At 35.5% G+C, this 13,169-nt stretch overlaps 3 protein-coding genes across 3 annotated transcripts; all 3 read left to right on the forward strand.

Moving 5' to 3' along the window:
• The first annotated feature begins 1,540 nt into the window (after positions 1-1,540).
• Positions 1,541-2,631, forward strand: LOC117331360 (caveolin-1-like). The gene is made up of 2 exons (XM_033890047.1): positions 1,541-1,633; positions 2,077-2,631. The coding sequence occupies exons 1-2, from the start codon at positions 1,571-1,573 to the stop codon at positions 2,407-2,409; spliced, it is 396 nt and encodes a 131-aa protein (XP_033745938.1). The 5' UTR covers positions 1,541-1,570; the 3' UTR covers positions 2,410-2,631.
• Positions 2,632-6,078: 3,447 nt separating this feature from the next.
• LOC117331361 (caveolin-1-like) lies at positions 6,079-7,220 on the forward strand. Its single transcript, XM_033890048.1, has 2 exons — positions 6,079-6,157; positions 6,599-7,220. Exons 1-2 carry the CDS (start codon positions 6,095-6,097, stop codon positions 6,929-6,931), a joined length of 396 nt encoding a protein of 131 aa, XP_033745939.1. The 5' UTR covers positions 6,079-6,094; the 3' UTR covers positions 6,932-7,220.
• Positions 7,221-8,840: 1,620 nt separating this feature from the next.
• LOC117331363 (caveolin-1-like) lies at positions 8,841-10,398 on the forward strand. Its single transcript, XM_033890049.1, has 2 exons — positions 8,841-8,951; positions 9,655-10,398. The coding sequence occupies exons 1-2, from the start codon at positions 8,883-8,885 to the stop codon at positions 9,985-9,987; spliced, it is 402 nt and encodes a 133-aa protein (XP_033745940.1). The 5' UTR covers positions 8,841-8,882; the 3' UTR covers positions 9,988-10,398.
• The last annotated feature ends 2,771 nt before the right edge of the window (positions 10,399-13,169 follow it).

Below are 13,169 nucleotides of genomic sequence, written 5' to 3' on the forward strand. Positions count from 1 at the left end.
ATATCAAATATACTGACACCGGGCCGTCTGACGAGTACATCAAATATACTGATAGAGAGGCAACCGCCACGTACATCAAATATACTAATGCAAAGCCGACTGACAAGTACAATGTGCATCAAATATACTGATACAGGGCCGTCCGACAAGTACATCAAATATACTGATACAGAACCGCCTCACACATAAAACCAGATAGAATTCAACATGAAAAGATAATCGTACACCGAGGATAACGTACGATCAAAGCTATTGATTGAATTGGAGACCAATACCTGGTATTACGAAGGGTAGGCGACTTCCGGTTCATAGACGTCACCCGCCAGAAAAAGAAAAATCTATGTCAAATCCGCTTTCAACATAAGGAGCATATTGTTGAGAGCGGAACCAACAGCCACATCAGTACCCGTCAGTAGTCGGTAGCTGTTACGGTTATCGTGATGATAAGACCAATTTCTTGAATACATATCGTAGGTAGAGAAAGCAGGAATATTACTATCTAGAAATGAACATTGGTAATAGGGATATTGAAATCATTTCGCTTAGCATACAGATTAACTATCCGTGCTGGTTACGTTGTAAGCAATGGCAGAGGTAAGCGGCGCATGTTACAGAATCTGATGTGTCCTCACTTTCAGTTTTTCTTGGTAAATCCGGTCGATATGGTCAATAAGGATGATTGTTTTTCTTCAAAAGACCAAACACCATAAATATAATGTATTTGAGAAAATAAAGGACTCTCAAAGGTAAAAGCTTTTCAATATATTCAGCCTCACATTAAAAATCAATTGACAATCGAGTCGTAACATCTGTTTTACTTAAATATTTCATATATTTCAAAGTAAAAGTTAAAACTGCATCTCCTTAATGTAGATACTAATGTTGAACCCTGACCTACATTACATAAGGAACTACATTGTAATATAAGGTACAATATACAACCCAACTGATAAACCCTCTAGCATCGATATAAGACCTTATAGTGTCTATTGTAAAAGGTAATCAATACTTTCAAATATCAGCACGCTCCTCAATATAGTCGTATTAAATGACACTATCATATGAATGGCTTACTGATCCGGAAACTAAATTCTCCTCTCAACACCTACCGGTCACTTTATCATAAAACAATAAACAACATCTAAAATGCAGCCCTGTCACCTAATATGTACAATGGCCTAGGCAATTTAATTATATGCGCAGTTTTTATAAATTTATTTATATCTTTCAATAGTAAAACTGAATCTGCGGACATCAGAAGGCAGTGCAGCAAATCTTTTGAAACCTTTAAATAAAGTCACTGAGATGATTGCAGTGTCTTCATCAAACAACGATTAAAATCAATATGGAGAGGCATTTATGTCAAACATAAATTCGATCAAAATACCATGGCACAACATAGAGGTGTTTCCCATAGATTCCAATGACAAAGTAAGACCCTCCCCTTTCGACTCACGTATTCAGAGTCCGTTGTCAAGTAAAAGGTCAACACACATTATGGCCATATAAATACGATTCTACCGTACAGTACTTCGTTTTCTGTGTGGATGTGACGACACTACATAGAACAATGGACGATTCCCCAGTCGATCTTGGTGCCAGGGATCCCAATTCCCTCAATGGCGATGTACAGGTATATTTTGTTGTAGCTTGATAATGCTTAATGTATATGAATTTTATCTTAATTATATTTTATTGATGATGCTGTTTTGTTATGTTCTCTATATGAAATATATTGAATAACCAATATATGTGTTTAAATAACACATGATACCGACACAAAATACTAATTCTGAAAATGTATTAAATGAGGCAAAAATACGAGCAAAATATAGAATAACAGAACTATAGACAAAAGTACAAGGGTCGCAATACCAATTGTTTCGTAAGCGGTAGCAGGAAATATTGTTTACGTTCTAAATGGGGAATCGCCAAAGACATTTCAAAATCGGATATAGATTATCTTAAAATGTAATGAATCAAGAGAAATGTTATATATAAGTTCCAACGTGTAGATGTTTAAGTTCACAATAAGGGTTTCTTGGCTCACAACTTTTCTTGACGATTTCCCAATAGGTTCTATTTGAAGATGTTTTGGGAGAACCAGAGGGAGCCCATAGCATCGACTGTGTCTGGACCAACAGTTACAAATGCTTCACCTGTGGGAAGAACTGTTGCTACAAGTTCATGAGTACCTTGTGTGGGATTTGTATTGCACTGTACTGGGGATGTGAGTTCGCCATGATCACGTTCGAGATGGTATGGTGCTGTACACCTGCTCTCAAAGTCCATTCCATCATGCTCGGAATTTGTCAACGTTTCTTCGGATCATGTATCCAGTGTTGTCTGGCTCCTCTCTGTGAGACGATGGGATTATGCTTCGGGAACATTACAATTACTAAGAAATGATAAAACGATTATCAAAACTTTCGATAGACAAATCAATCAATTTTTGTGCCATCCCTCAACAACTGTGATACTAGCCAGTTTTGGCTGGGTTTCCTTGAAGTGAGTCAGTGATATTTTACATACACTTGTTATTTCATTAAATATCGAGTGGATTATCATCTCAAATGTTTAATGTTCTACTTGTCATTGATGTATTTCTTTTACAATAAAATATTTATTTAACATGTTTGTGTATGTTGTTAACTAATATCAAATGGAAACAAAGTAAAGAAACATGCTCCAAACGTCCAGTATCATTCGTCAATGTTGTTATTGGCGCTGTCATGGTGACCGAGGGAGGGTATCCGTATTGTTCAAGAATAGTATTATATATGGAACCCTATAGATTAGATGATGAGCCATTTACTAAGTTTTGACATAAAAAGTTAAAATATTAAAGACTCTTCAGTCAGATAATCATACAAAAGTACTCCGTGTCACGACATTAGTTTGTGACATAAAATATATCATCATTGGGAATAAAGACCTACTTCGTTTTATATGGAGTTAACCGTATTTTTCCTCTTCAACTCAACTCCAGCTTGGGCAGCAGTCTCAACTATCGGCCTATGAATAGTATAAAAATGTCTACATAATTGAAGATAAATTCATTATCAATATATCGACACAAAACCGCCTGACAAAATATTCTAAAGTACCTTAAATATACTGATACAGAGTCCACTGACAAGTATATCAAATATACTGACACAGAGCCAACTGACAAGTATATCTAATATACTGATACAGAGCCGACTGACAATTATATCAAATATACTGACACAGAGCCGACTACCAAGTACATCAAATATACTGACACAGAGCCGACCGACAAGTATATCAAATATACTGACACAGAGCCGACCGACAAGTATATCAAATATACTGACACAGAGCCGACCGACAAGTATATCAAATATACTGATACAGGGCCGACCGACAAGTATATCAAATATACTGATATAGAGCCGACTGATAAGTATATCAAATATACTGACACAGAGCCGACCGACAAGTATATCAAATATACTGACACAGAGTCGACTACCAAGTATATGAAATGTACTGATACAGGGCCGTCCGACAAGTATATCAAATATACTGATACAGAGCCCTCCGACAAGTATATCAAGTAAACTGATACAGAGCCGACTGACAAGTATATCAAATATACTGATACAGAGTACAGAGTCGACTGACAAGTATATCAAATATACGTAAACAGAGTCGACTGACAAGTATATCAAATATACTGACACAGGGCCGTCCGACAAGTATATCAAATATACTGATACTGAGCCGACTGACAAGTATATCAAATATACTGATACAGGGCCGTCCGACAAGTATATCAAATATACTGATACTGAGCCGACTGACAAGTATATCAAATATACTGATACAGGGCCGTCCGACAAGTATATCAAATATACTGATACAGGGCCGTCCGACAAGTATATCACATATACTGATATAGAGCCGTCCGACAAGTATATCAAATATACTGATACAGAGCCGACTGACAAGTATATCAAATATACTGACACAGGGCCGTCCGACAAGAGTATCAAATATACTGATACAGGGCCGTCCGACAAGTATATCACATATACTGATATAGAGCCGTCCGACAAGTATATCAAATATACTGATACAGAGCCGACTGACAAGTATATCACATATACTGATACAGAGCCGACCGACAAGTATATCAAATATACTGATACAGGGCCGACTGACAAGTATATCAAATATACTGACACAGGGCCGTCCGACAAGTATATCAAATATACTGATACTGAGCCGACTGACAAGTACATCACATATACTGACACAGGGCCGTCCGACAAGTATATCAAATATACTGATACAGGGCCGTCCGACAAGTATATTAAGTAAACTGATATAGAGCCGACTGACAAGTATATCAAATATACTGATACAGAGTCGACTGTCACGTACATCAAATATACTGATACAGGGCCGACTGACAAGTATATCAAACATACTGATAAAGAGCCGACTGTCACGTACATCAAATATACTGACACAGAGCCGACCGACAAGTACATCAAATATACTTATACAGAACCGACTGACAACTACATCAAATATACTGATACAGAGCCGACTGTCAAGTACATCAAAGGTACTAACACAGAGCTTTACTGACGAGTACATCAAATATAATGTTACAGAAACGACTGACAAGTACATAAAATATACTGTTACAGAACTGCCTCACACATAAAACCAGATAGAATTCAACATGAAAAGATAATCGTACACCAAGGATAACGTACGATCAAAGCTATTGATTGGATTGGAGACCAATACGAGAGAATAATACCTGGTATTAAGGAGGGGAGGCGACTTCCGGTTCATAGACGTCACCCGCCAGAAAAAGAAAAAAATCTATGTCAAATCCGCTCTCAACATGACGAGAGCATATTGTTGAGAGCGGAACCAACAGCCACATCAGTACCCGTCAGTAGTCGGTATATGTTGCGGTTATCGTGATGATAGGACCAAGTACTTGAATACATATCGTAGTTAGAGAAAGCCGGAATGTTATTATCTAGAAATGAAACATTGGAAACAGGGATATTGAAATCTTTCCGCCCATCATACAGGATAGCTGTAAGCTATCCCTACTGGTTACGACAGAGGAAAGCGGCGGATGTTAAAGAATCTGATGTGTCCTCACTTTCAGTTTTTCTTGGTAAATCCGGTCGATATGGTAAATAAGGATGCTTTTTGTTTTCTTCAAAAGACCAAACACCATAAATATAATGTATTTGAGAAAATAAAGGACTCTCAAAGGTAAAAGCTTTTCAATATATTCAGCCTCACAGAAAAATTGAAAATCAATTGACAATCGAGTCGTAACATCTGTTTTACTTAAATATTTCATACCTTTCAAAGTAAAAGTTAAAACTGCATCTCCTTAATGTAGATGCTAATGTTGAACCCTGACCTACATTACATAAGGAACTACATTATAATATAAGGTACAATATAAAATCTAACTGATAAACCCTCTATCATCGATATAAGACCTTATAATGTCTATTGTAAAATATAATCGATATTTTAAAATATCAACACGCTCCTCAATATAGTCGTATTAAATGTGCTATCATATGAATGACTTACTGATCCGGAAACTAAATTCTCCTCTCAACACCTACCGGTCACTTCATCATAAAACAATAAACAACATTTAAAAATGCAGCCCTGTCACTTAATATGTACAATAGCCTAGGAAATTTAATAATATGAGCAGTTTTTTTTTTATATTTTTGTTTCAATAGTAAAACTGAATCTGCGGACATCAGAAGGCAGCGCAGCAAATCTTTTGAAGCCTTTAAATAAATTCACTGAGATGAGTGCAGTGTCTTCATCAAACAATCATTAAAATCCATATGGAGAGGCATTTATGTCAAACATACAGTCGATCAAAATACCATGGCACAACATAGAGGTGTTTCCCATAGATTCCAATGACAAAGACCCTCCCCTTTCGACTCACGTATTCAGAGTCCGTTGTCAAGTAAAAGGTCAACACACATTATGGCCATATAAATACGATTCTACCGTACAGTACTTCGTTTTCTGTGTGGATGTGACGACACTACATAGAACAATGGACGACTCCCCAGTCGATCTTGGTGCCAGGGATCCCAATTCCCTCAATGGCGATGTACAGGTATATTTTGTTGTAGCTTGATAATGCTTAATGTATATGAATTTTATCTTAATTATATTTTATTGATGATGCTGTTTTGTTATGTTCTCTATATGAAATATATTGAATAACAAATATATTTGTTTAAATAACACATGATACCGACACAAAGTACTAATTCTGAAAATGTATTAAATGAGGCAAAAATACGAGCAAAATATAGAATAACAGAACTATAGTCAAAAGTGCAAGGGTCGCAATACCAATTGTTTCGTAAGCGGTAGCAGGAAATATTGTTTACGTTCTAAATGGGGAATCGCCAAAGACATTTCAAAATAGGATATAGATTATCTTAAAATGTAATGAATCAAGAGAAATGTTATATAAGTTCCAACGTGTAGATGTTTAAGTTCACAATAAGGGTTTCTTGGCTCACAACTTTTCTTGACGATTTCCCAATAGGTTCTATTTGAAGATGTTTTGGGAGAACCAGAGGGCGCCCATAGCATCGACTGTGTCTGGAGCAACAGTTACAAATGCTTCACCTGTGGGAAGAACTGTTGCTACAAGTTCATGAGTACCCTGTGTGGGATTTGTATTGCGCTGTACTGGGGATGTGAGTTCGCCATGATCACGTTCGAGATGGTATGGTGCTGTACACCTGCTCTCAAAGTCCATTCCATCATGCTCGGAATTTGTCAACGTTTCTTCGGATCATGCATCCAGTGTTGTCTGGCTCCTCTCTGTGAAACTATCGGGTTGTGTTTAAGTAACATTACTATAAATAAAAAATGATTCCACAATAGTTGCTGAAATGCCACATTGTATATTGAAGTGGTTTACTGGTAGACTTTATGAAAGTAAGTAATACTGATACGACACTCTAAATCAGACAGCTTCAATGATATGTTCTGATTCTTTGAGATGTCCTGAGAAATCATACTCTTGAGGACGCACATGACTGTCGGGAACAAAACTTCTAACGTGAAATCTGTAATATAGTACATTTATTTCTCAAGTTTGTATTGTATTATCTGTTAATACCGAACAATTTAATTCTATATTTTGTAATAAATTATTTTCATTTAAATAATGTGTTAAATGTTCTCCGTTTACGAATCCACATAATTTTATTGAAAAAAAAAGATTCTCTCGCCATTCATACATCCGCCTGATACATTGTAACACTGCACATTTTTATCGCCATTATTACTCTCATATGATTGGGTGTGGTGTTATTAAGATTTGCTGTTCGGGAATGTTTTGACAAACTGAGTTCAGACGGAGCAATGCATTGCTGTTTCACTAGAAATATGATGTCGAGAAAGAATCCTGTAGTATCTTAAAACAACATTTGGAAAAATCAAAAAGTAAAATTGTTTTGTTCAATCAGATGGGATCTTTAATGACAGATTCGGGATTCCAGTGGTTGGGGAAAGTCGTACCAGCGTGGATCATCAACGAAAAAAGTACATATTTAAATAAATATAGATGCAAACTTCTGCACACTTCCGCCTCCAAGCTGCTCGAGAGACGGAAATATATATACAAGTATGTATATCGCCCTTTGTAACTGTACATCATCCACTTAAGGCAGACATCTTTGTAAAAGTATGTCATTATTACACCGCCGCGTGGAGATATAAAATGTTTTATTTCACCAGTTTGATGTCAAATCAAAGCTATAATGATTGAGGTCAATATCAATTTGAAGTCCCAACATGTGGCGATCACTTATCGTTTTTTATGTGTCAGAGAAAAGGGCACCCATAAACCAGATAATACGTCAATAACTACACATAGAAATAATACAACCTTCCCCCACTCACAGAAGAATAACACTGGCTCAAGACACATGAACACTTCCAAACCAAGGGCCCACGCACGTGTAACATACAGATATAAATTTACATAGAAATTGGTTGCGTCATATCCTTGTGTCCCGAACGTTGTTAATAGCTATATTGTGAAATCACTAAGCGATGCAAACTTGCCCGAGATTTGTGTCCCAAATTATGATAGACAATGTCGATTTCCCAAATTATGATAGACCATATCGATTTCGGATTGTACTGGAAAGGTTCTAGCTACTTTATCAATCTCTCTTCAATTTTTGACTTGTCAGGAGAGAAAATGTATGCAGATTGAAAGGTAAAATCTGTCCATGGTATCATTATGTGTCACTGGGTAACAAAGGTTGTGTTTTTTTCAGGCGTTTACATATTAGATAGCTGTGATTGTTGAGATAGAATGTGTCGCTTTCGACACCCATTGTTTAGTTAAAGGCATACATGGTTATATTTTCAGCTTTGTACTTTAACGCAATAGTAATATCAACAGAAAGTATATATTGAAATGATTACATATAAGGGTATTCAAAACAGCTAGAGCATAAAACACTTAACAGACTATTATAACGGTTTCTAATATGTGGCGCCTTGATGTAATAAAACACCCTACTTCTACTACCTGTATAGAAGATAGGTTTTAGGTTTCAGAGTTCAATGATTTGCTATTCGGTCATTTTTGTTTTCTATATTTGGGTATATCGTAACGAAATGAGTGTAGCTGAAAGGTACCTTTAAATATTCAAGGTAACAAGATACGCCAAGTATTTGACCAATCGAAGAAACGTTACCATCTGACACCAAAAATCAAACACCTCCAAAGGTTGTCAGGTAATTAACCACTCACTATAAATTAAAAAAACATTTATTAGAGAGGGACACTCACTTGGACTACCAGCATGGCGGAACAACAGCAAGAGGTAGATCTTCTGAACAGGGATCCCAATTCCCTTAATTCCACAACACAGGTACGTTTTTATTGCTTATTACAACTTTTCTTTTCTTTTTTTTTTTTTTTTTTTTACAAATCAAGTTCGTTATATTCAAAATAATAAATCAATAATAAAAAATATCTAGACTTATGCATGTTTCCAAATTAGCCAAAACGCCTTTTCACGAGTAAGAAATTAAAGTGAAAAAGTGATATTATTCACGTGTTCTTATACCCACTGAATAAAAAGGGTTTGCTGATACCAAGAGTTATATTATAAAACCACTACCTTATATGAGGGAACCTCTTTATACGATAAGAGCTCTGTCAAACAGTATTTCGTTTATCTTATTATTATAATATATAGATATATTAAAAATATATTATTTTTTATGTTTATATTTATTCAATAAATTACCAATATTCATTGTATGCCTAATTTTCGGGCTGAGACCGTCATAACGGATAGTATATTTATGTTTCATTCATTTATTTTGATTTTTATATGTTGTTATTAATATTCTCGAAAATGAGGCTGTTTAAAACATAAGCTACGAATCCGACATAAACAAATATCCAACTCTCAAATATAAATTTGTGGTCAGAGCGAACTCAAATTCGGTAAAATGTTTCCCGCTTTACGATTCAAATTTAAAACCGTAGACGAGTTATACAGCATCATTACTTGAAGTGAAGTATCGTCAAACTCTTAGGCTTAAATGGTTCCATTATTTCTACAGGTTGCTTTTGAGGATGTGTTGGCAGAACCGGACGGCACACACAGTATCGACTGTGTCTGGAGCAACAGTTACAAATGCTTCACCTGTGGGAAGAACTGTTGCTACAAGCTCATGAGTACCCTGTGTGGGATTTGTATTGCGCTGTACTGGGGATGTGAGTTCGCCATGATCACGTTCGAGATGGTATGGTGCTGTACACCTGCTCTCAAAGTCCATTCCATCATGCTCGGAATTTGTCAACGTTTCCTCGGATCATGTATCCAGTGCTGTCTGGCTCCTCTCTGTGAGACGATGGGATTATGCTTCAGTAACATTACAATTAGTAAGAAATGATTCCATGATAAGATGCTGAACAATCAAAGCAATTATATAGATTGATATTAAATAATGAAGATATCTTACTAAATTTGCTATTAAATGATTGCAATGCCAATACGGCCCACAACATCAGACAGATTAGAAAGGGTCTGATCCAGTGATCTAACGTTTAATTATTCATTGATTGGTTTTATTGTGCATCATTTCAACACCACCTGAGGCAAGCAAGGATATCTGATCATTCCTCTATGACATGAAATATCATATTCTGTAGGATCCACGTGACTGTCGGCACCAATTATTCTACGGTTAAATCTCTAATATAAATACATATATTGGTCAATTTTGTATTGCATCATTTTGTACTACATTAAAAAAAGAATGCAACTGTATATTTTCTCAATAAAAATTTATGAAAACAAGAAAGTGCAGTATCATCTTTATTAAAACAAAATACTTTTCGGTTCCTTATAGAGTAGAGTAGAGTATGATATTTGTATCAAGGATATTTTACTTGATATCTTAAGCGCTTTAATAACACGAAAAATTATGCACAATATGACTACAACAAACGACGTTTCCTCTAACTAACATACTCAACATTTGTTACCGGTGTGTTACCTGTACAACATTTTGGATTGGTCTACATAATAAATGGTTAATAGTGCCTCCTGGTAGGTCCCTATCGTTTAAAAAACATTGTATTGCTATCTTTATTCTAGGGTTCATATAACAAAAAAGTATGAGTTTAAAGAACATCAAATTTGCCATTTTATTTCCATGTGGAAGTGATGACTTAGTACGCTATGAAGTTTGGCTGGTATACATCATTGGTATATACATGTATATACTCTGAATGTTTTAGAATATCTGGTGGCTTGGTTGCCACCTCACCCTCATCCGTCTGATTCTTATTTTGAGAACATGGAACTATAAGCGTTTTATATGATGAACGTCGTAAATGATGTAAAATACAAACACCTGATCATTTAAATTTGTCTTTTTCAAGGATTTATATGGTATTATATAATGTAATATTTTTGTTGTCTCCCATTTTCTCTTGTATGCATCGTTTTGATGGATATTACGATTAATGTCCATCTATATATCTATTTGGTGTTCATGTCAAAAGCTCAATTTGAGAGCCAGAATATCCAGTGATATAAACAGCGGGATTGTAACACTTGTGTATATACCGCCGTAGAGGTGAAGGACTCGTGTCATAAACTGTTCCGGTAAAGTTAAAATCGTTTTTAATTATAATTGAAACTACGGAAATGGAAATAGTTTCAGTTAAAGGAACATATGAATACTTATAGAAAATACTATTTGAATTCTTTTGTGATGATAGAATGGTAAAATGTATTACTCAAATTTGTAAATGTGAAAGACCCAACTTGAAGACTCTGCGCCTTTTTTATTTCTTTTGTTAAATAGTTTGTCCTCATTATTAAAACTCACGCGATTTACCGAAGTATACACATTCATTTTTAAGACATCTGATTTAAAAATGACACCTACCGTTAAGTTAAATACACACGATATTAGGTTTCTGAATCAGCTTTATATTTTAATACAATAGAATTACCAACAATAAATGTTAATAGGACCATGAACAGGGTGAATGTGCCATCGATAGAAAGATTGTTACCATTGGATTCGAGAATCAAATTAGATACATTTACTAACTTAATGTTGTCAGGTAACTAATTTCGCTGTATACAATAATTGATACAAATCTAAACAGAGGAGCGCGCTAACCTTGGCAGTATGAGGGAGCGACAAAAATAGATTTACTGAACATGCGTTACACAGATCTTCATGCATCAAGAATTTATTATGATTAAAGATGCAACACGTGCATATAAACATTGTATGATAAAGAGAAGGCTCCAATGTAAACGTATATATTTTAGCTGACAGCATTCCTCTTAATCACTCTTTTGCTAATAGTAGTTTCCATGTACTGTTTTCTTAGGCAAGAATTGTCCACATGCCGACTCGTTAATCTGTTTAAATGCAGTTTTGTGCTAAAACTGCAGTGCGCTAAAATACGAACATTTACGGTATAAACCATAACAAGCGATACAAATGTCCCCGTAGGCCAACACTAACTGATTCGAGAAACACAGTCTCCTACCTGACCGACATGTGAGTTTAATCAAAATCAGTTTGAAATTGACAAACATTTTTATAAATAACAACGGAAATATTGATATATACTTAAGAACAAAAAGCACGAATTTTATCGAGGTATTTTAATACTTAACTGCTATGTGCAATTGGAACAAATTTGTTTAAAAACGAAGCAGTCTGATTAAAGCTGGCGGTGGCCAGTAAGTAGTAATGTTCAGATTTTCTCAACGCTTACCATCCGCCAGGATTTTTGCAGCAAATCAAAACGCATTTCTCATATGTATATCCAGTATTGCGTGGAAAATGACGGGAAAAGATGAAGTGATGGCACGTGCCATCGTTATCGGGTTAAAAACATTGAAAATGTTGATATTATAGGGGCTTATGATTTGTGCGGCTAACTTGGGTTGACATTCGGGACATTCGGACATTATAGATTAAAGTACTACCAACCATGGCGGTTGCCTGTATTTTTTGGAATAAAGGGATAACATAAATTTTCTATCAATTGTGACCTTGACCTTGGCACAGAAAATGGAGGAATTCATGAAGCTTGATCAAACTCTATTTAGAAATTCAGTTATTAAGTTGTTATAATGATGAGAATGATAGAGTGAAGACAAGAATGGAACGCCCTACCTCGTGCTCAACGTCTTCGCATGAAGACACATACATCATAAAACGGTGTCGAAACAATATACGTTCATTAACGGCATACACATGTTATTACCCTACGATAACTGAAACTTTTATCTGCAATGTGTTATTTAATACAGCAGCAGCTGAATATCTGTACAAAAAGGCAAGATATTCTTAAATGAATAGTAAATAACTCTGTGTATTCAAAATAGGAAAGTTGTGACACAGCAAGACAATTTATTCTGACAACACACATACAATATGTACAGGATTTGCAATCCTCTGACAACACACATACAATATGTACAGGATTTACAATCCTCTGACAACACACATACAATATGTGCAGGATTTATAATCCCCTGACAACACACATACAATATGTACAGGATTTGCAATCCTCTGACAACACACATACAATA

This window comes from Pecten maximus, chromosome 7 (assembly GCF_902652985.1).
Source record: "Pecten maximus chromosome 7, xPecMax1.1, whole genome shotgun sequence".
NCBI lineage: Eukaryota > Metazoa > Mollusca > Bivalvia > Pectinida > Pectinidae > Pecten > Pecten maximus.